General features: G+C 45.6%; 1 protein-coding gene across 2 annotated transcripts in view; it reads left to right on the forward strand.

Moving 5' to 3' along the window:
* The window catches only part of CEP290 (centrosomal protein 290), a 1,500,249-nt gene that overhangs the window by 65,620 nt on the left and 1,412,463 nt on the right, over positions 1-22,166 (forward strand). For both annotated transcript variants that reach the window (XM_078678872.1, XM_078678869.1), the window contains exon 3: positions 9,080-9,157. In XM_078678872.1, coding sequence (XP_078534998.1) covers positions 9,080-9,157 — 78 coding nt within the window. The remainder of the gene's footprint in view (positions 1-9,079; positions 9,158-22,166) is intronic.

The raw sequence follows: 22,166 nt of genomic DNA on the forward strand, positions 1-22,166 counted from the left end.
CATAAAATTAATTATGATATATATTTATCGCTGAGCATCTTTCAAATTGATAATAAAGCTATCGACTTCCTGAGGGGACATAAAATTATACGTTTTGTTATTCCATACCACCCGCAAGGAGGCCGGAAACTTCATCATGACCTGTGCCCCTAACCCTCTTAATTCCTGCATCCTGGACCCCAACTCCCACTGCCTCTGCGCTGTCACTCTACCAACATCAGAGCGAATTAAATATTTAGAGGAGTCAATCTGAAGTGAGGGATCGATGAGAGCCCTACCTAATATCCGTTATTTTACTATAGTATGAGAGAAAATTTACTAAGATTTTCCTGGGTGCATTTCTACCAGGATGGCGTCGAAAGGGATCTCTGTGCCCGCTGTACTTCATTCTCGAGATTGATATCGGGTCTGTCCTTCAGGACTCCTTCTCTCAACAACTTACAGACCAAGGCCTTTACATCTTCATTTTCAGCTCCTTCAGGAACTTTCAAAAACTTCAGATTGTTACGTCTGGCATGTATCTCCAACCGTTCCATATCCTGCTCAAAGTCTGATTCTGAGCTTTCAATTCAGATATCGTTTTTGAGTGTGCTTGCGAGACTCTCGTAAGGACTGCTACCTCCCCTTCTAAAACTTCTGTTCTTGTGCAAATATCGTCTAGTTTGCTTTCAAGACTAGTGCATTTCTCAGTGATTTCTTTCTGATTTCGTTCAGATATTTCGAATTTGGGGAGTATCTTCGCTAGAAGATCTTCCCGTAGGGATGCGAATAAACTCTCGATATTCCCCCCCTCCCTCTCTCTGCACTTGTTGCATTTGAAAATCCAGTCTTTGGCTATTCCCCCCTGAGGGATCAGCTACCTCAGATGAAGGATTGTCAGCAAGACTGACTGCTACTTGAAAGGTGGTACCTGGTGGGGGCTCAGCGGAAGTGGAATTTTCGCTGCTTCGGTCCTGTAAATCAGTACCAGACAAACAATCTCCCAAGTCAGTCTCAGGCTCAGAAAGCAGGGGAGCGTACTTATTTTGAGACATCGCGGAAAAGCAGGAGCCGAGCGCAGGGGCAATAATAGACACCTGAGATTCAGTGTGTGGCGTCGCCTGCTTACTGGCTATATCCAAACTGGAAACTGTTTTCTCCATTATTTTAAAGTATGATTTTAGGGAGGGAGCAGGTTTTAGTGTCACACAACTTTTTTTGTTTTTTTGTTTTTTCACCTCTTCAATTTTACTTTTCTCCCTCCTTTCTCTCTTTTTTTGCCGCGGAGTCAAAGGGACAGGTAACAAGCCATTCGAAGAGGAATGTGGTAATTCCCTCTCAGGTAGGGAGCGAAGGAGATATCTGCTCCTTGTAATTGTAGGAGCTGCAACCACAGCTTCTGATACTCTTAGCGTCTCCTTAAACTCTAGTTTGTCCCTTCCACCCTTGGGTTCCCTTGTTGTGGGTAGAGTTTCGTTCAAAGTTATTAAGGGGGTCTGAATAGCCTTGGTATTCACATCGATATCAATGTCCATCCCTTTAAGATCTTTGGATGCGTCGCAGAAGACCTGTATCAGTGCCTGTAGCCTAAAGCAGCCCCAAGTGCCACACAGCGACTCTCCCTAACCTCTCTACACACAGAAGACACACTGCATGCACCTGAGAGCTCTCCTCCCGTCTCTCTGCCCCAAGAACGATACCGATACTGATACCCATACCCGCTCACCGCCGCTGCTGTCTGAATCCTGCGCCAAACACTCGATCGGTTCACTATACCGACCTCTCTCCGCTCATCTCGATCCCTTCAACCTCCAGACTCGCTGCGTCTGACGTTGAGCAGAGCGTCCACGCCCATTGAGCCTCCGGGTCCTAGTGCACGCCGCTCCACTCAGCTCAGGTCGGCTTGCTCCGTGAAACCTCCAAAGATGCAGAAGACACAAGGTACGGGTAAGAAAGTGGTTTTTGAGAGAGGAACAATAAGCCTCATTTGCTCACCGCATAGTTATCATTCATGCGACTTGCTGGAAAAGCGCAAGTACTCCGGTGTGGCCAGATTCCTCCAGATCAAGGACAGAGCTCTCACGGCTGGCGTCAACCCGCCGCCATCTTCCTCCCCGACACGCCAGACTTCTGTTCTTGGATTTTCATCACAATAAAATACACTGAACATGATCTTCACACAAGTTATTTACAAAAGTTTAAGCTATTGCCATTATAAATTACAATAACTTTTATTTAAGTATTAATTATTAAAAAAATTAAAAGCCATTGTTATTTGTAATATCAAGTCATGGTAGTCTTTATTCGATCTCATGATCATAAAAGACATATACAATTTGAAACAGTGACCGTAGTCCATTGACATTATTACAAAATACAAATACCCCATAAAATCGTCCCAAGTTACATAATTCATTTATACCTTAATAAATAAATTAATATAAAATTCATTTAAAAACAATTGTATCCATAAAACATCACCATTTATAAATCTTTTAATGATAAAACCAAGTTAATTGATCAGGTCTTTGCATCCTAATTTTTCATTCCATGCGCACGAATTATCCACATGCCATGTAAAAATTTCGAGATGGCAATTATGGTTAGCTCTGTCTCGTCAGTTTTTAAAATCCGTATGGCTTCAATGCCTGAAGTTAACCCCCAATGACTGGCAAATCGGCTTTAGCCATTTATGCCTTACATTCCGATATGCTGGACAAATAAAAAGAACATGGCCAATGGATTCCAGTTGTGTTACACAGAACGGACAATTCATACTTGAACCTGCACCCCATTTGCCTGTAAATGCATTGATAGGAAGGGTACCAATCCTAAATTGGAGGAACCATTTCCTGTCACATGGGACCGTTATAAGGTCCCAATATTTCTCATAGGCAGGGACATGTTTAGTCTCTAGGTAATCCCTAGACAAGGAAGTGCTGGTCATGGTTGAAAAACGTTTTATCGTGACCATATTCCAGTATAACTCTTTCAACTCTTTACGGGATGGAAAACTTGCATTTATTGGGTTTTGCCACAACAAACTCAGCCCAAGGTCGCTCAATATTTTCTTGACCTGCTTGAACCACAAGAGTTTTCCTGCACCTGCAGTATCCCAGACCTCCAACAGGGCGTGGGCATATTCAGTGAGCTCTGGAGTAACCCAGAGCCTCCTCCAATAGGCCACGGGTCTACAGTGGGCCGCATCCTCCAGATACTGACTTCCCAGGTCGTAATAGAGTGGTAGTAGAGGAGTGGATTGTGGTAAGCCCGTGATAGACCTCATTAATTTGTTTTGCAAGGTACCAAGTGCAGATAAATTACTGAAGCCCCATAGTTCTGCCCCGGACAGTACAGATGCTGTGATTTTTGCGTTATATATTTTCAATACAGGGGCAATCGGCTTAGTATAGGATTGCCGATGTTCTCTTAACAGGGCACCAGACAATTGAGCATGTCTGAGTAGCAACATATCCAGGTTGAATTCCACTTAAGTTTTGAAGTTAGTATTATACCTAGATACGTAAAAATATTTGTCTGCTCCAGTACAACATTATTCATGGAGACTAACCCCTTTACTATTTTCTGTTTATAAAGGACCATAAACTTGGTCTTGTCTACATTTATAATGAGACCATAGTCCTTACAGAATAGCTCAAATCTTGTTATAGCCATCTGGAGCCCTCGCTGTGTCTTTGATAATAACAACGTATCATCGGCAAACATTAACAAGGGTATTTTACTACCATTTAAAGTCGGGGCATCAGTGGGGTGGTTATCATAATATTTGGTCACGTTATTGATATAGAGTGAAAATAAAGTAGGTGCCATTACACACCCCTGCCTGACCCCGCGTTCAACCTGGAATCTGTCGGTCACTTGGCCATGCAGACCCCAGCGAACTTGGGCAAAATTCCCTCCATGGAGTTTGATCAGAAAAGACAACAATTCCCTAGGCAAGCCCTGTTTGGCTAAGACATCCCATAACCTGGCTCTGGGAACCAAGTCGAAAGCCGACTTTAGGTCAACAAAGGCGGCATATATTTGCCCGCCATTAAGGATAACGACGCGCCAATAAATTTAAACAAATCTAAAGACCTGATCAATTGTGCTCTGGTGAGAGCGAAAACCTGCCTGTAATGAGGATAGAATATTACATTCATCGATCCAATCTAAGATACGGGCCAACACAAGCCTGGCTGTCACCTTTTGCAAACAATCAATTAGGCTAATGGGCCTGTAGTTTCCTGGATCGCATCTATCCCGTTTTTTAAAAATAGGTAAAATCTCCGCACCTTTCCATGACTCCGGAATTGGGGAACCTTTCGCTATCGCATTTGCAAGATGCTGAATATATGGTACCCAGAGAGCCCTATTGTATAAAAACAAATCTGCAGGGATATAGTCAAGCCCAGGGGCTCTGCCACTCCATACACTGTTTAGGGCAATTTTAACCTCTTGTTTGGTAAAACACAGTACAGGAAAATCAGCTTGTGTGACCAGGTACCCCTGGGGAAAACACGTTCTACAGGATCACCAGCAAATTGTTTGTTAAAATGGGATACCCATAACTTGGGTGCAATATGGTTTATCAGTGGTTGACTGGTACCACCATTACCCCACTTCAACAGATACCAAAAACCAACCATATTCCTTTCTAAGCTGGCACCATACAACTCCTGCCAGTATTCTTCATCCCACTCCTTTTTTGCTTTATGTTGAGCCAGCTTGTACTCCACTCTAGCTCGGTGGATCCTATCCCTGTCCTTGGATCTAATTGCTGTAGCTACAGCTTTATAGGCCAACTTGCATGAATTCCCATACCATGAATCTTTTGGAACCTTTGCGGGGTCCTTCGTGTTTAAAGTTTTGGCAATAAAATATCCTTTCAGGTTATTAAAAAGATCGTTGGGTACCAATGTAACTTTGGTCTCATATCCTGGCGTGGCCTGGGAGCTAAGGAGATCTACCAAGGCATTAGACACCAGGGTATTAATAGCCTCCCGGTGGCCTTACTTTAATATTAGTTTAGACCATTTGATTCTTCTAGTGTCATTACTTAGGTAGGTTTCTACTCCCGGGGAACAGACAACATCTAAATTTGTGCCTGTACAAGCTATTTCCAAAGCCAGGGGGTTATGGTCACTCTCTACCCTATCCTCAATGGCCAGATCTGTTAATGGTGGCCAAAAATCCTTGTTAACTAAAATATAGTCAATATGACTACCACTATTATGGGTTGCTGACCCCTTCTTGTCAGAAAGAGTCCTCCCATTGGCTGCTCTTAAGCCATACTCGAGACACAGGGTTTTTAGCTGAATGGCCGCCTCTGTCCATTTCTTAATCGGGCCAAGAGTAATTTGGGGATTTCCCATCACGTATCTTCTTCATGGCCCAGGTCGAAGTCATTTGAGTCCAGGGGCTCAAAGCTACAATTAAAATCACCAGCCATCACTATATCATTTGTTCCTTTGTACCTATTAAGATAAAAGTCAAGGAGATCAATGGTGCTGGATGCTTTCCCACCGGGTAGACCTCTAGCATATACATTAAATATTATGAGATCATTTGCACCCATTCTTGTTAACTTAATTACCAATACATCGTGTCCCTCCGTATCCAGCTCCTGGACTATATGCCTGTCAGACTGCCTTACCCAGGTTATGAGCCCCCCCATCGGTCTCCCCCTTTGAACAACGGTGGCAGGTTTGTAAAAATTGATATAACCTGTTCTAAATACCGGATCGACTAGCCATGTTTCTTGTAGGACCACAACATCATTATCATCAATAAAAGACTGCCAATGTAGTGACTGTGATTTATTTTTCAAGCCCGCTATATTCCATGAGATGAGGCCACATTTACGTGCCTCATTTCGGAGAACTCCACTATCTGCTATTTCAATAGAACTTCCCTCAACCTCAAAGTTAGCCCTGTCCATTATCACTCTTGTGGCATCTTGGAATGTTACTAGGGGGCTTTCCTCCACCTCTGTAAAAATACCATTAGATCGTTGTCCAACCCGGGGGGTAACTATAGCCCTTTGGGGGGGCCGTCTTTGATAGCTAGTATTAGTACGTCCCACCTCTCAGAGGACCTCAATTGCTGGATTCAGAAGATTACAGTCTTGGAATGGGTCACTCAGTCAGTCGTTGTCTGCCAGGGAACTCAGGGCCTCAAAACTATTGTAGGTAGGGATAGCACAATTCGTCATTCCCGATACTAGACCCTGGTACCTGTGGAAACCCCCTCTAAGAGGTGGACTGACACGATAGAAGAACCCCAAAGGAAGTACGTGTATAACATCTTCCCTAATCACAGAAGATGAAGCCCTTTCCAAAATACACCTAACTAGTTTAGGGGATCTAAAACTTATAACTATACAATCCCCCCATGCCTTTCACAGATTTACCCACCCAAGCAACCCTTCGAACCATCAAGAAATCCTCAAATAGATGCTTCCCAAGCCCTGTTTTTGTGCCCAAAAAGTGAAGGGCCTTATTTTTTAGTGAGGACCAGTGGTCTTCCTCACGTGGTCGCAGTGGTGGAGTGTTAGCTAACACAATAGTAAAAGGTGTTGACTCAGGGGGGAGATCTAAGAATACACTTCCCTCCCCACTACCCACCGCTCTGGGCCTCAGAACAGGACCCACTGGTGTCTGATTGCAATGGTTTATAGCGTTTCGGGCTGCTAACGTTGGGTCAGGATAGTTATTAACACAAAGCAATGGGGGGTTGGAAATTAAATGGACTTCCCTAGTCTGCGCTAGGGCTTGAGGGATCTCAGGGTTTCCTATCCGTTTAGGCCCTACGGCTTCACTGGGGCCAGACGCTTTGGAGTTACCAGCTGCTTTAAATAGATGTTCTTCAATTTTTGCTAACCTTTGATCTATTCGATTTAATCTACCAACAAGCGGGTCCAAATGGGCTATAAATAAGTCCTTTAGTTGCTTAATATGATCTTCATTGGACTCACACACGTTTGAAGACTGCTGCCCATACCGTGATTGGTCCATTGCTGGTACATCATCCTGTGTATGCAGTGGTAACTACATCAGACTCTCCCCTTGCCAGACCTGTGCTCCTATTTTTTGCTAACTTTGCAACCTGAACACTTGTTCTCGAAGCATTACATGGTTTCCTTTTCCTGGTTTGGACAGCTGTACCAGACGTAGAAACTACATTTTTTTGTCTAGTTCTACACTTTCTGTCGGAAGCTGCAGGATAACTAGTAATCCTTAGATCAGGGGCCTGGGGGAGGGACATTGTCTGAGAGCCTCTAGTAGACCATGTTGGGGATAGTGAACAAGTAGTCAGCCCAAGGGATACATCTTTGGTAGCCAATTGGCCAGGGGGTAGGCTTAAAGAATCTAAGGAGAGCCTCTTTTCAGTGGTCTCAATTTCCAGCATAAGTATACTTTCAGCACGATTTAAAAAGGCATCCAAAGTACCAACCACTCCTACCCCCCCCTTTACGTTTGCTTTTGTTCATTTCTATACCAGATTATCCTTAGGCAATGCACAATAAGAAATAGTACAGATAGTTTAGTCCAAAGTCTTACATAGAGTCCAACTGTGATGTTAGGGGGGTGGCCCAGCCCAGCCTCTTCCTGTCCCGGACGGGTGCGAATGGGTCCGCGCGCGTCCCGCGCTTCGGGAGCCGTGTGCGGTTTTGAGCGCGTCCTGGCGATACCTCCGTGACACGATGTCCGGCGCCGCAGAGGAGGATGCTGGGAATTGTGGTTTTCCCCCGTAGTCCACTAGTGCCGGGAACCTGGGTGAAGCTTGCCGGTAAGTGCGTAGCAGTCCCCTTGGACTGGGAAGCTCCTTCTGCCAGACTTCCCTGTGAAACTCACTTTACACTGCTGCTCCGGAGAGGTCAAAGGCACAGCACATCTTCATTTCTTCTTTGAGGCCAGCAGGGACGATGGTAGCTGAGAAGTTTCCCAGTTCCCTTTAACACAACCCCCAACAGAGGAAGGGAACACCTACTGCGTGAGGCTGCGCCCCGGGGAAAAGGGAAGTGGAGAAAATAATAAACTGGACTGCAGGGTTCTTGTCCTTTCCTGGTCTGGTTTGGTCTGTCACCCCGGCAAGCGCCCTTCGGGAACGCACTTGTGCCTTCCCGGGCTGACGTCCTCAAATTCCTGGATTTGTAATATCAATACATCTAAGTCTCGTGAATACAACACATATTGCATTACAAAGGCTACAGGTGTTACATTTGCGAAAGTTAACACTATTGGCATTGTAAATAACAAAGCTATTAATTTCGTTATTTTCAAAACCAACACATAAATAAAAAATGTGTCATTTGCAATACTAATAGCTCAAACTTTCCTAATGCGAGACCTATTGCATTGCAAATGCTTGTTACGAGTAGGGCTATTGAAGGCTTAAGTTAGGTTGAGGTCATGAAGGAAGGACTCTAAGCTCTTCACAAGCAGACATTATTGTCATTCCAGTGAATGTTGAAGTTGCCAAGAAAAAACTGATTATTGTGGAAGAGGTGAACTTCATGATTTGCCCGATGAATGTGTGGTTATCTCCAGAGGGAGGGTAGGTCGATATGGTAAACAGATTTGCTTCATATTCTGGATGTTCCAGAAGGTAACGCCCATTAGTCCCACAGATGTTATGGAAAATTGGGTTGTTGTATCCTTTGCTGAATATCTTCCCGTATGAAAAGTGAATAGCAAACTTTCATATCCATTGTATTATGTCATCAATTATTTCATCATTAATGTTCTCTGATGATATTTAACGTCATGAGTTGTGTAACATGTGAGGTTATGTTATCCCTTTTCTTTTGAGCTCTCCTCTTCCTCTTTCATCAGTATCTCATTCTAATTCTTTTATTGCCTATGCTTATCTTCTTGTAGCATTTCTGTAACAGTGTTATTTGAGTTTTCTGATAAAAGGATCTGAAATAAAAAAAAGAAGAAATCATACAACTTTGAATGCTTAGCAGTGTGGTTGACTTAAGGTCACATATGATCCAAACTCTCTCCTTGTGTCTTTTCATTGCTGTATGTTTTTTTGGTATATCCACTTGTGTGTTTTTGACACACCATGCTATAACTGTTTTTTCCCCCCTCAGGTTGAAACTAAAGGCTTGAATGGTGAAAGTCCTGAACATCTTATGCAGCTTTTTAGAATAACCCAGTCTTTAATGAAGGTTTGTACTGATTGTACCTTAACAAAATGCAACATAATAATTTTATTGTATTGATGTACTTCTATGTGTGCTTTACTTGAGGGTTTGTGCTTGTGTAATTTATCGAACATAAAATCAGATTGGGTACATTCTTATCTCCACTCTTCTACCTATACACTTTGAATGAATGCAATTAAATGCTGTTATTTATAGCTCCAATTTGATATTCTTATTGCTCTTTGTTTGATATTTTCTGGACCTGTCACTGGTCATTTAACCGGCATGGAATTGTAATTATAGACAATTGTTTAACCTTGTGTAGCTTTACCTAGACTAACCTAATTGGTCATTGATAAAAGCAAATTATGCTCCATACAAGGATACCCATGCCTGACTGAGGAGTCTGTTTTCACTGGTGAAATAAGGTGCATTTGCAGAGAAAACTGACTAGCCTCACATGCGTAGGTTAGGCCTGATACATGAGTCTCCCATTTGTTGAAGCGGGGAGAACTTTATTTACAGTACCAAGAGCCCAATGTACCAAACTATTTTGTAGCCACTAAGTCTAGGATTGGCAAAATCACAGACTTTGCAACTACAAAGCAGTGCTCTGAAATGTACAATAGTTATTCTGTGAGCTGGAAAATCCTTTCCCTTTCACAAAGTAACTTTTGTGACCTCCTCCCTCCCCCCCCTTCTGATTCGCAAACAGGAGGGTGCAAGAAAGCTTAGTCCCCCTGCCATTTGTAATCAAGAATGCTATGTATCAATAGTTTCTGACTGCAGTTGGGGTGTTTTCCCAGTTAAGAATCATGTTGGTCTTCCCCTGTGGATCAGGTCAAGAACAGACCGTGATCTACTGGACCACTGCATTCTCCCCCCACGTCATTTATTCTGAGTGAATTTCTTTTTCTAACACAGTCTGTGTTCATTTATGCGACCTGAGTGATTCTCCACTTGGAAGGAGTCTGAATGCAGAGATATAAGTCTGCTGTCCCCTGCAGGCCTCCACCTCTTTGTTCATGTCTCCTATCTTACTAATATTCTCTAGGCAGAAGTTTATGAAACCTCCTGAGAAGCCATATTTAGCAATGCGATTGATTAGTACCTCACTTGCCTCACAAAATAAATGATGATTTGTGTCCTTAGCATGGGATATCAGACCTTAAACCCTCTGAAATGTCCACGGCATGCAAAATCATATGCAATATTGGTGTATCCTAGTTCTCACCACAAGGCAGTCAGGAATACAATGAAGTGAAAGACCAATCAGTTACTGGATGTTGGTGCACGAGCAGCATATATTTCCATGAGCACTTTTCAACATGTAGGCAGTACATTTTCATGTTTGTTGTAACATATTGTAGGGATGGAAATTTCTTTGTGAAGGTATTTGTAAAATCTGTAAAGCACACAATAGTTGAATAATCAAGAAGGTGTGCAGTTACCCACTTGAAATCCTCTGGAAATTGCTTTTTGCACATTTTTGATCCAAGCATTTTCCAGAGGAAATTACCTTTGTGGGTAAAAAAACACAGGGTGGTGGAGTAAGGCTATAACCTCCAGGGGAACGCAATGGATCTCTCATCCCCATAACCAAATCCCTGCTGAGCCAGTCTACCTTCTTGCCGATTCAAAGAATCAGACTAGTTGCACTTGAGTGACTCTCTCCCTTCATTCTCTCTGATCTGTGTGTCGTACTCACCGACCGATAATAAGCATAGGGATTGGGATTCTGACAAACATTGTAGCCCCTTGCTCAAGCTTGCATATATGCCACCGTGTAGTGCTTTACCTGATATTTCACACCATTGGAATACTTGTACTTCTCTGTAACTAACCGCTTCTTTTTTGGAAGACTCTCACATGGAGGAAAACATGGGTTTGAAGAAATCCTTCTACCCTTCTTCTCACGTCTCTGTGACATAGTTTAGTAATGGCTCAATAGTCTATCTCACATGTCTTTGGCAACCAGAATTTTGAGAATTGGTAAAACAATTGTTAACTTTCCCACACTATCCACAATGAAAGTCAAATCTGGCTGTTGCACTCAAACACTGCCTTGCGTTCTGTGCCACCATTTTCTGGATGCTCCAACTTGGCCATATCCTCATCAGCATTTCCATACTTGGGGAACAAACGCAGTTTAAATATCATCCACTTCTGGGCATTCTCAAAGCCCCACCACAGCAAGCCATGCGTCCTCAGGTTATCCAGCGTTGCTCAGTTTAAAAATCTTGTATACCGCCAATCTACCTTTTGATCATCACCATCACGGAATCCATGTCCACTGACCGCACAGTCAATAACACCTTTTCCTACTCCCTGTGTTTGCTTGGAGGACCTCTGCAAGTTTGAGAACATGGAGCACAAAGCCAAAGTACATACAATGAAGACAGGCCTAGTAAACCTCTGACTTGGGTTTCCGGCTGGGAAGCCAGAAAACAACCTAGTACTGAAAAACAGCAAGATGGCTATTTGCACAATAGGCAAACAAATATTACTTGGGAAATCAAAGCATATTACGTACGCCCATTCTCTCAGTCTCCACTATTTGACCATGAACAAGTGTCATAATTCTTCCAAGGCTATGGTCTCTTTAGACTGGCTTCCAGGATTGCTCCATCTGTCTAAAATACATAAAGAGTAGCATACATCGGTAAACACCAACACAAAGAGTTTACCATTCAAGGTGTGCATACATACTCTAATGTGAGGCGGTTGGGGGGTCATATCAGGGGAACGCAGTTACCTAGTGACAGAATGTGAAAGAATGTGAAGGTACCTCAGTAGATGTTAATTGAAAGATTTTGTGTGCCTGTAACATGCACTTGTACACGGCACACCTCCTTCACTGCGTGTGTTGCTGTTTGTTCCTATTTTTAGCCCCTCACATGCTATGAATGGCCAACACTCCTTGAATTCAGTGACTTTGAACTGATTAACACTCTGAATATTTTGATCTTCCTTGTAGTTTTTTTCACTTCATCTTCTTTTTATAGCTAAAGTAGCTTATGTAGCAACCTTCTGACTTCAAACCTTGCATATAGAATCTCTGAGAATTTGCAGCAGCTGACCTGGATCATCTCTGCATTTCTTGCTTTGGGAACAGTCCTATAGTGCTCACTACTTCTACGTGCTGCATTTAGTACAAGGTCCATTTAAAAGTGCCTGGCTTGTCTGAGCAAGGGTTTTTTACTTCATCGTTGAGAAGACAAATTTAGAGTTGTATTCAGGGGTTTGGTCATCGACCACAGCCAACAGTTCACTTGCTGGCATTGAGGTAGTAAAGAAATGATTTTCCAACTTGTATGAGTGAATCTGTGTAAGTGGAAAGTTCCTCCTTGCAAGACTGCTTTACCTTGGTGCAAGAGGCCTAGCTTCATCCAGATTAATTTGTTGAAGTCCCAGAAATGGATGTTAATCGCTGGGGAACCGAGGACCATTCGGGACCAAATCTTTTTATGACCCAGAGACTCCACTGCACCATCAAGTTTTTCCAAGCTCTTTTTCTGGAAGTGAAAGTTCCCCTCTTGGTTTGAGCTAGTCTTGCTTTATGGGAGCACCACCTCTGGGCCGTTGCACTGAGGTGTGTAGCAGATTACAATTTCTAGTTATGTGTTGGAGAACCAAGTCACATGGAATTCATCTCCTCCAAGATATTGCCAGGAAAAGAATCTGTCTTCTTGTTCTTACCCCTTTTCAATGTTTTCGGACTCTGTCTCATCATGACTAGTTGTACTCTGGGCACTCCCATGGTTGTTCCCCTTTTTCTTACTGTAGACCTCCAGGTGGACAAATAAGACAGATGATTGATGGCATGTGTGGCTGTAGATACACATGCTTAGCTTAAATCTGCCATCTAGTGTTGAGCTCGGAAGTGTGAAAGTTGTTTTTCTTGGAAAAAGTTCTATGAGTAACGAGCTATAGTGAATCTTCCTCTTACCTGCATTGCACATGGTCATTGACTCGATTGTTTTTTTCCGCCATCTGGTTCTGCCGTGTCTTCCTCTGCTCCGGTCGACACCGTCAATAGGATTCTTTTGTATTGCTGTCGGTATTGTTATAAATCGAGATTCAATATATTGTACACCTGAAATCGTATAAGAAGAGATTCGATTCTCGTTCGGTCTTTCCGGCCTTCACTCTTCGGGGCGGAAATTGTCTTCGACGTTTTTTCTTATACAGAAAATTCTAAATGGTATGAAATGGACACCTTTTAAATTCTGCCCTTCCTGTTATACAAAATTGCCTCATACAGATTTACACAAAGTGTGTAATTCCTGCCTCCCACCGGATCCTCAAGAACAGAACTGCGAGGCCTGTAAATCTTTCAGGTCAAAGAAAACTCTATCAGACCGTAAAGCAAGAAGAAATCAAATGTTGTGACGCAGCATCAATGATACATCAGACATTTTCAGAGGAACCGGAAACAGAAATGGAGGCACATCCTTCAGCTGCAGATGAGGGTACTTTCTCCCAAGAAAAAAGCTCCGACTCCAATGCAGAAACTCCTACACCTGCGCAACAAACCAGGAGTAAACTGCCCCAAAACGTTGCACCCAAGGTACAGAAGTCTGCTTTTTGGGCCCCCACTGCCTTTGGGCCATGGTCGGCACCGAGTTATTGATCACGGAAAGTTTGGCCTTGGCTAAGCTCAGAAAAGACAGTCAAAGACCATCGATCCAAAAATCTACGGAGCTGAAAACATCCCGAGCAGACAGATCCACACCATCGGTACTGAAACCTTCAGATCTGAAAAAAAAATTGGACTCTAGCTCTAAATCTAAAGCCTCTGATCCAAAACACTCGTCACCTAGACAAACAGGAGACGAAATAGTCTAGAAAACGTACAGTTGATGATTCTTCAGAGGAGGTTCAACCAGATTTTGAAAAATTGCAACAGCAATTGGACAATAAACAAAAACATCTAGTAATTCATCTAGCTACAGGAAGAATACTTACCAGACCTCCTTAACAAAATGTAATTCCGTCAAAGAAAAGAAAACAGGAGGATAAAGCCACCACTCCACTTAGGATTACTCCTCCTCCAATACAACATACACCTTCACCCCAACAGTCTCCAGACAATGAGGATATACACTCAGAAGGGTCAATACACTCTTTTACAGGACATGATGATGATCAACACACACTAATCCTACAAGATGATTGTGATACATTTGACACAGACCCGCCTGATGACATGGATCCAGACCTTTATCTCGCTAAACCCTCTTCACCAGGTGATACCACTACATATTATGAGGTACCTTGCATACTGAGGAAATAGAGGATGACTTTTTATTTGAAACTCTTTCCCCCACACAAAAATCAATCAAATATTTACCAATGTAAAAGGGTGTGCTTAGACATACTACTGAATTACTGCTCCAAGAGTGGACAAACATACATTTGGAATCAGGTGTAAGCTGCAAAAGCACGTAAAAGAGTAAACTCTCAAGCAACTGGAGATGCTCCACTACTAGCTGAAAAGAGCAAATTTACAGACGCAAGAAGGAAAAGGGTTGCACCACAATCTTCTAATCACTGGCAAGGTTGTGGAATTCCTATAGCCCGATGCCCAGGACATATTGTTTGGGGTCAAGGGCAACACGTTTTCATGTGTATTTTGTCCTTGGGACATGTAGGCCAAACCCTCTGCAGCACAAACCCTGTGGCTGCCAGTTTGCAGTACCACATTATGGATCAGGAAAGGGCACTGTCTGCATTTAAGGTAATATTTTGTCCATATGTTTATGCTGTTCAAACTTGTATTTATGGTTCATTGACTGAAAGCCTTCATTATTAGGGTGAGCGCTCTAAGTAAATGTTGTAAGCTCCGACTGCACTACTGACAGTGATTCCAGTATAAAAATGTGCACACACGTTTTCAAAGTTTAGCAATATGAGGCAATGTATAATACTCCCAGAATGCTCTCTGATTTGAAGCAAATATTTGCAGAAGCTTGAAAGCAAGACTGATGATTCTTTGCTTTCAAAATAAAATGTTCATAAAAAAATGAAAGCAGGAAAAAAAAACATTTAGCTAAACTACTGTAAAATTCCAGGTACCATTTGTTTGCAGCATCATTTAGTAACGTGTGTTGATGCATGCCAGTATTTCCCAAAAATATTTATAATGGAAAATCAGTGTAACCCGTTTAAATAAGATTATGGGAAACAAAATGAAACAAGCATTGGCAATGCCAGTAGGTCTGAAATTGGTGGCCAACTTTTTAGGTTTGTCAATGTGTACATTGTTTTGGCATGGGTTTTGTAAAACCTTATTGGTGTGGGAGCTGCCGGGCCCTCACCATTATAATAAACATTGAGAAAAGCAAACATTGTTTTTGGTCTTAGAAAGCACACACTGCCACAATAGTTATTGGCACTGAACAAAACTACTTTCTGTGCCAATATGCTACTAGTAAAAGAGCAGAATGCTGTCACTCACAGTGAAGCCAGCGGATACAGAGAGAGAGACAGAATTTTAACAAACCCAAAAGGCCATGGTCAACGCCAGACCAAATTAGGGGCGCAATTATTAAAGAAAGTCTCAAAAGTGCACCCCATTGTATATGTCCTTGCATTAAGTGCAGCTATATAGCTTTCGTGAATTCACAGGAATTTACAGAAGTATGACAAGAAACAGTACTTTAAGAAAATATTTTACAAGTCAATTTTAGCATGAGCAAATATGCGTGTGTATATTTGCTCATGTGAAAATCTGAATTTTGCAAGTTCACTTTCCTTACAACCACTTTTTTTCCCAATTCTGGAAGAAGGTTTACATCTGCCATTGTCAGGAGTAAATTTCCAACATTTCTCAGTATGGGGAAAGATTGGAGAAGCGTTGTTGAAAACCCTTAAAACATGCAAGTTAGTAGGTTTGCTCCGACTCAAAAGGGCATTCTAACCCTAGACTATTCTTACCACTACCTTCAGCCCCAGTATGTAGATTTGCGTAAATGTGGCAACATGAGGGGATTGCAAGTATTCAAACACTATGGTATGAGCCCTGGTATAATGGGGGGCGTGGCTTGGAGCCGATGGTAGCGGCCGCCTAAATCGCGATCTCCGTAGTTGAGCCCTTAAAAATCCTGATATACCGCTGGACCAGTATCCCCACCCCGACGGATCGATAGGGGAAGGGATCGTGCTTCTACTGGTGGCAATTTGAGGACAAGACCAGTCCCGGACTTTTAGTACCGTCCATCTGAAAGTTGGCCGGTGGGGAGGACGGAGCGGCTCAAGATGGCGACCTTGGCACAGAAACGAAACTGAGAGTGCTGTGGTCCGGCTGCCCGACTGAATCTGGTGGAGAGCCTAGGGCGGAGGAGGCTCAAGGGGCGCTGGTGTCTGCGCACCCAGAGAGTGCTTACTGAAGACTGGTTGAGAAGCACTGAGTACCCCGGAACAACATAGCCTAATCATGGTCAAGCCAAAGGGGAAGAAGGACGGAACTCCATTAATGGCGGAAGGAGATGGGTCCGGGCGAGAAGAGCGCGACGACCCCGAGCAGAGTGGAGATCCCCATCTACAGCGCCAACTGGACAGAATCCTGGCTGCGATAGCGGACTCTTGAGCGGCGCTACAGCAAGACATAGCGCAGGTGGCGACGGGGCTGGGCCTCTTGCGTACTGACCATGGAAAGTTGGCGGACAGGGTCAAGTCGGTGGACGGAGTGCTCCAAGATATTGAGCCTCAGCAGAAAGACCTTAAGGCCGCAATGGCGAATGTGTTGGACCGAGTGGGCACCATGGAAAAGCGGGCCGAGGATGCCGAAGGGCGTAATCGTCGAAACAACATCCGTGTGGTGGGCCTACCGGAAAAAGCGGAAGGGGCAGACATGCTGCAGTACCTTGAGACTTGGCTTAAGATGGTGGTGGCACCCGAGGGCCTCTCTAATTTCTACACTCTGGAACGGGCACATCGAGTCCCGGCCAGACCGCCCCAACAGGGCCGACCCCCGAGACCGGTGGTGGCACAGTTGTTGCACTTCCGGGATAGGGACTTATTGCTACAGAAAGCACGGGTCGACGGTCCTTATTATGTGGGGAACAGTAAGGTCAACCTATTCCCAGACTACACGTATAAATCACAGCGCCTGCGGGCCTCCTTCCTGGCCGTTAAGAGGGAATTGCGAACTGAGGGTCTACAGTACTCCTTATTGTTCCCAGCCAGATTGAGGGTAATTGTGGACGGTAAGATGTACTTCTATGACTCTCCGGATGAGGCCTGTGCTTGGCTGGAGTTGTACAGAGCCGGGGAAGATGGCGGCGACCAGGCCCTGCAGCAGCGGGAGACACAATTACCTCAGAGGAAATCTAGGAGGCTTTGCAGTCGACAGAGGGGCCTGAGGAGGCCCTCGCCGAAGCAGACGGAAGCGGAATGTCGAGGAGTATTGGAGGTGGCCTCAAACCTTCTGGGGGCGCAAGGGACTGGGACTCCGGCTGACTCCGGTTCGGAGAAAGAAGGCGGCTGCACCGATACTGAACATTCTGAGGTAGACGGCGAGCGCCTGACGACTGTTACCCCATCGACAGCAGAAGGCATGCTGGATGAGGGCTGAAGTGACCACCGGACTATGATGGCGATGAGGCCGCAGAACATTTACAGTAGTGGGGCATGTTCGGAGACTTTCGGAGGGAGGTGGGATGGTTTCAGGTATTCATTTATCTAGGGCTAGTATTGAGACGAGAGTTGTGCAGAAGACTGGCCGGCGGCCCGTTGGCACCCGGTCCTCCTCAATGCCCTTATGGCGTGCTCACAGCGGCTGCTGTTGGGCTTAGGAGTGTGTTGAAGTGTGTATTGGTTTGGATGGGAACTAGAGGCGCGTTACTCGGTCCTGTTCTGCGGGGGAGGGGGTGGGGGAGGGTTTGTGGGGATTGTTGTGGGGGGGGGGTTGTTGTCCGGTGTGGAAACGGGGAGGCGATTTGCGATGCGATTACTACTGAGGGGGAATGGGAGATACCGCTGATTTACGCTGTATTACCTGGAATGTGAGGGGCCTACACACCATGACACCACGCCACAAGATTCATGCGTATTTGGTCCGCAGGGGGGTTCACATAGCGATGCTCCAGGAGACCCACTTAACTAAAGAAGAGGGTATGGCACTGCAGAGGAGGTGGCGGGGGCAGGTATATAACACCACATACTCAGCGTTTGCTAGAGGGACTTTAATATGGATACGAGCTGGGGTCCCTTTCCAGCTTACTCGTGGCTATAGAGGGTCGACTTAGGGTCAAGAAGGTGGCATTTTGTAGTCTATATGCACCCAATGTAGATCAGTTAAGTTTTCTGCAACATCTGTCTGGTGCGCTGGGGTCCTACCTCGCGAGCACCCTGATAATTGGTGGAGATTTCAACTCCATAACAGACGTGGCTCTCGACAGGTCACACCCGCCACTGGCTGTCTCCCCTATACATAGATTGATTAAAGGCAGGCTGGATTGGCAAACTAGGTGGAACTTGGTGGATGCCTGGCGGGTGCAGCATCCGAATGATCGTGATTATTCTTTTCACTCTGGGATGCATGATTTACATGTCCGGCTGGATGCAGTGCTGTGCTCCCCAATGGTGTTTCCCCTGTGTGACACAGACTGAGTATCTGGCTAGGACACTCTCCAATCATAATCCGCTATTGTTTACGTTGCGTTGGATGACTGGGGTATTGTGTATCCCCACGTGGAGGCTCCGCCCTGAGACGCTGGAGGACCCGATCTTTCAGAGTGCAGTGAGGGAGGGGATCACCCAGTATTTTGTAGAAAACACTGACTCTGCCTCCACGAGGGCGATAGAATGGGACGCTTTCAAGGTGGTGGTCAGGGGAATGTGCATAGGGAAGCATGCGGGAGTGCGTAGGGTACTTCTCCAGGATCTGGAACGAGCGGAGACTAAATTGCATAAGGTGGAGTTGGGGCGGCCTGCTCACCCTGAGCTACAGGAATCGGTTAAGGCGGCGAAGGAAGAGGTTGCTGCGGAAGTGGAAAGGTTGCGCTGCTTTGATTATAGGGCCTATACTACCAGAGTGCATGCGGAAGGTGACAGGGCAGGGACGCTGCTGGCCTGGCTGGCCAACCCGACCAAGCGGGGCTCCTCTATTTTGGAGCTGATTGATGATGACGGGGAGTTGGTGTACACCCAAAATGGAATTCTACAGCGTTTTCTGCGCTATTATGAAGGGCTGTATGAGAGTTCGCTTGTGGCGGGAGAACTGGAAATCGGTAGTTTTCTGGGAGGCCTAACACTCCCGGCGTTGGATCCGGAACAGGCGATTTGCCTTGGCCGAGTTATAGAATTGAGCGAAATCAGAGGTGCGATTAAGCGCATGGCCAGGAATAAAACGCCGGGAGTCGATGGGTTGCCGATAGAGTTTTACTCTACATTTATTGATATATTGGCGCTGAAACTCCTGGAGGTCTATAGGGAAGCAAAGGAGTTGGGCAGGTTACCTGCTTCGATGCGTGAAGCCTTAGTGATTCCCCTCTTGAAACCAGGGCGGGAGGGGACGAATCTGGCCTCTTACCGCCCACTGTCGATGCTGACCACTGATTATAAAATCCTCAGCGGTATCTTGGCGGCTCGACTGTTACAACATATGACCACGTTCATCCACGAGGATCAGGCGAGGAACACGTCAAGGAACATCAGGAGGCTGATGCGGCTGCTGGAGGAGGCTCAACCGGGGGCCTCACAGCCAATGGTGTTGTCAGTGGATATTGAAAAGGCTTTCAACAGCTTAGAATGGTCTTATCTATATGCTACGATGATGCGTTTTGGCCTCGGCGCTGATTTTATTGATTGGACAAAAGTACTCTATGCGTCGGCTGTGGCTAGGGTGCGTATTGGTTCGTTGATTTCCTCAACAGTACCCGGTAAATCGGGGCACACGACAGGGATGTTCGTTGTCACCCCTGTTGTTCGCCTTGGCTGTTGAGCCATTGGCGGTGAAGGTCAGATTGGGGGACCTCTCTGGCGGTCTGTGGTGTAGAGAAGATCGGCAGTACATTTCTTTGTATGCTGATGACCTATTGTTGTTCCTTGATAACATGGGTGAGGCGTTGACGAGAGCGGGGAACTTGCTATCGGATTTCGGTGATATCTCAGGACTGCGAGTGAATTGGTCGAAAACATGTCTTTTCCCGTTGAAGCAGGGAGAACCTCAACCAACTACCAATAGAGAGGTGAGGAGGGAGCCCAATTGTATGAGATATCTGGGGGTGCATGTATACCACACAGCAGTAGATATGCTTGAAGGCAATGTGGGTCGCGGCTTGCGGGCGTTGAAGAGCAGCATGGCCTTTTGGGCCACGCTCCCCCTGTCGGTGACGGGGCGCGTGGCTCTTTTGAAAATGGTGGCGCCCCCTCGGCTGCTTTATTTCTTTAGGACTCTTCCGGTGTGGATCCCGTGCTCGAAGTTTCAATTGTTGAAATCGCTCATAGTAGGTTTCCTATGGGGAACGCGGGCAGACGACGGGTCGCAGTGGCGACGCTCATTAGGCCCAAGGCCGAGGGTGGTCTGTCAGTCCCGGACTTTCAGTTGTACTATTTGGCCGCCCAGCTTCAGGTCTTAACGCAAGCGGTGGCAATAGAGTTCAGGGGCCCAGAACAGCGGAGAGGCAGGGGCATACCGCACCATGTGCTCTCCTTTATAGTGCTGCAACAGAAACTGGATCTTAAGGGCCTATTTATGGAAGAAAAGACCCTGCGCTTATGTTGGAATCGTTCGCAGTGCATGGCGGGAGTATTACACCCGTATGCGCCTGAGATCCTGTTGGGAATGGTGACCGCGCTCCCGTACGGCGGTGATTGGACGCCTCTGCTAGAATGGGAGGATGCAGGGATCCATTTATTAGGAGACTTATATGAGGATGGGACCCTGTTGCCTTATCAGACGTTGCAGGAGAGGTTTGACCTGCCGAGAGGCGGGTTTTTGTTACACGCGGCACTTATCAGAGCGCTGCAGGTACATTGGCGGGAGGGGCTCGCGGAACCCAGGACGACTTCGGCGTGCCAATATACCATGATGGCCGCCGGGACCTTTAAGGCGGTCACATGCCTTTATACCAGGATGATTAGTGAGAATTTGGCGCCCTTGAATGTCTTGAGGGAGCGTTGGGAAGTTGATGTAGGAAAGCCTATCCCCGCCCCGGCTTGGTCTCAAATCATGCGCAGAGCTTGGAAGGGAACCAGGAACGCGAGATTCCAACTAGTACATTTTTACATTCGTCATAGGGCCTATTTGACGGCAGGAAAAATTCAAAAGTATTTCTAGGTACAGGAAGCGGCGTGCCCTCTCTGTGCGCTGGCGGGAGCAGACCTGCTGCACATGCTTTGGTCTTGCCCCAGGATGGGGGATTATTGGAAAGAGGTGGGTGAGACGCTGAATGCTATCACGGAGCGACAATTGACCTTTGATGTAGCCGTTGGTGTCCTGCATTGGTTCCCACACATGCCGAAAACTAAAATTACTAGCAAATTTATAGATATGGGGCTTTTACTGGCAAAACGTGAAATAACGAAACGATGGAAGGCGACGGTGGGACCAAGCAGCGAGTAGTGAAGAGCAGAGTTTGTAAAGTGGGCGGTTGGGGAGAGTACGCTTCGATATCGACAGGCCCGGAGGCAGACCAATGATAATGCACTGGAGGCAGCCACGGCATGGGAGACACTGGTGCAGGCATTGCAGGATTATCAGGCATGGGAAGAGTGAGGAGAGATTGCAGGAGTGGTGGGTTGACCGAACTTGGACAGGTATGGTTAGAAGAAATATAGAGGGCGACTCCTTTTCCTACACGATGGTAAGGCTCCGTAGTATAGAACACACCGACGACATGAGGGCGGGGGGGGGGTCTCACTGCACAGGGTGGGGCGAGTTGGGATTGCCAGTAGTATTGGGTTGTCTTTATTGTCGATAATAATAAGATGCAATGCGGATACCACGATGTCATGCACAGAGAATGATGGTGTTAATTTATGTAACCACGATGACACTAGACACCCAATTGGTGGAGATCATGTA

The sequence above is a fragment of the Lissotriton helveticus genome, chromosome 1_1 (assembly GCF_964261635.1).
Source record: "Lissotriton helveticus chromosome 1_1, aLisHel1.1, whole genome shotgun sequence".
Classification (NCBI taxonomy): Eukaryota; Metazoa; Chordata; class Amphibia; order Caudata; family Salamandridae; genus Lissotriton; species Lissotriton helveticus.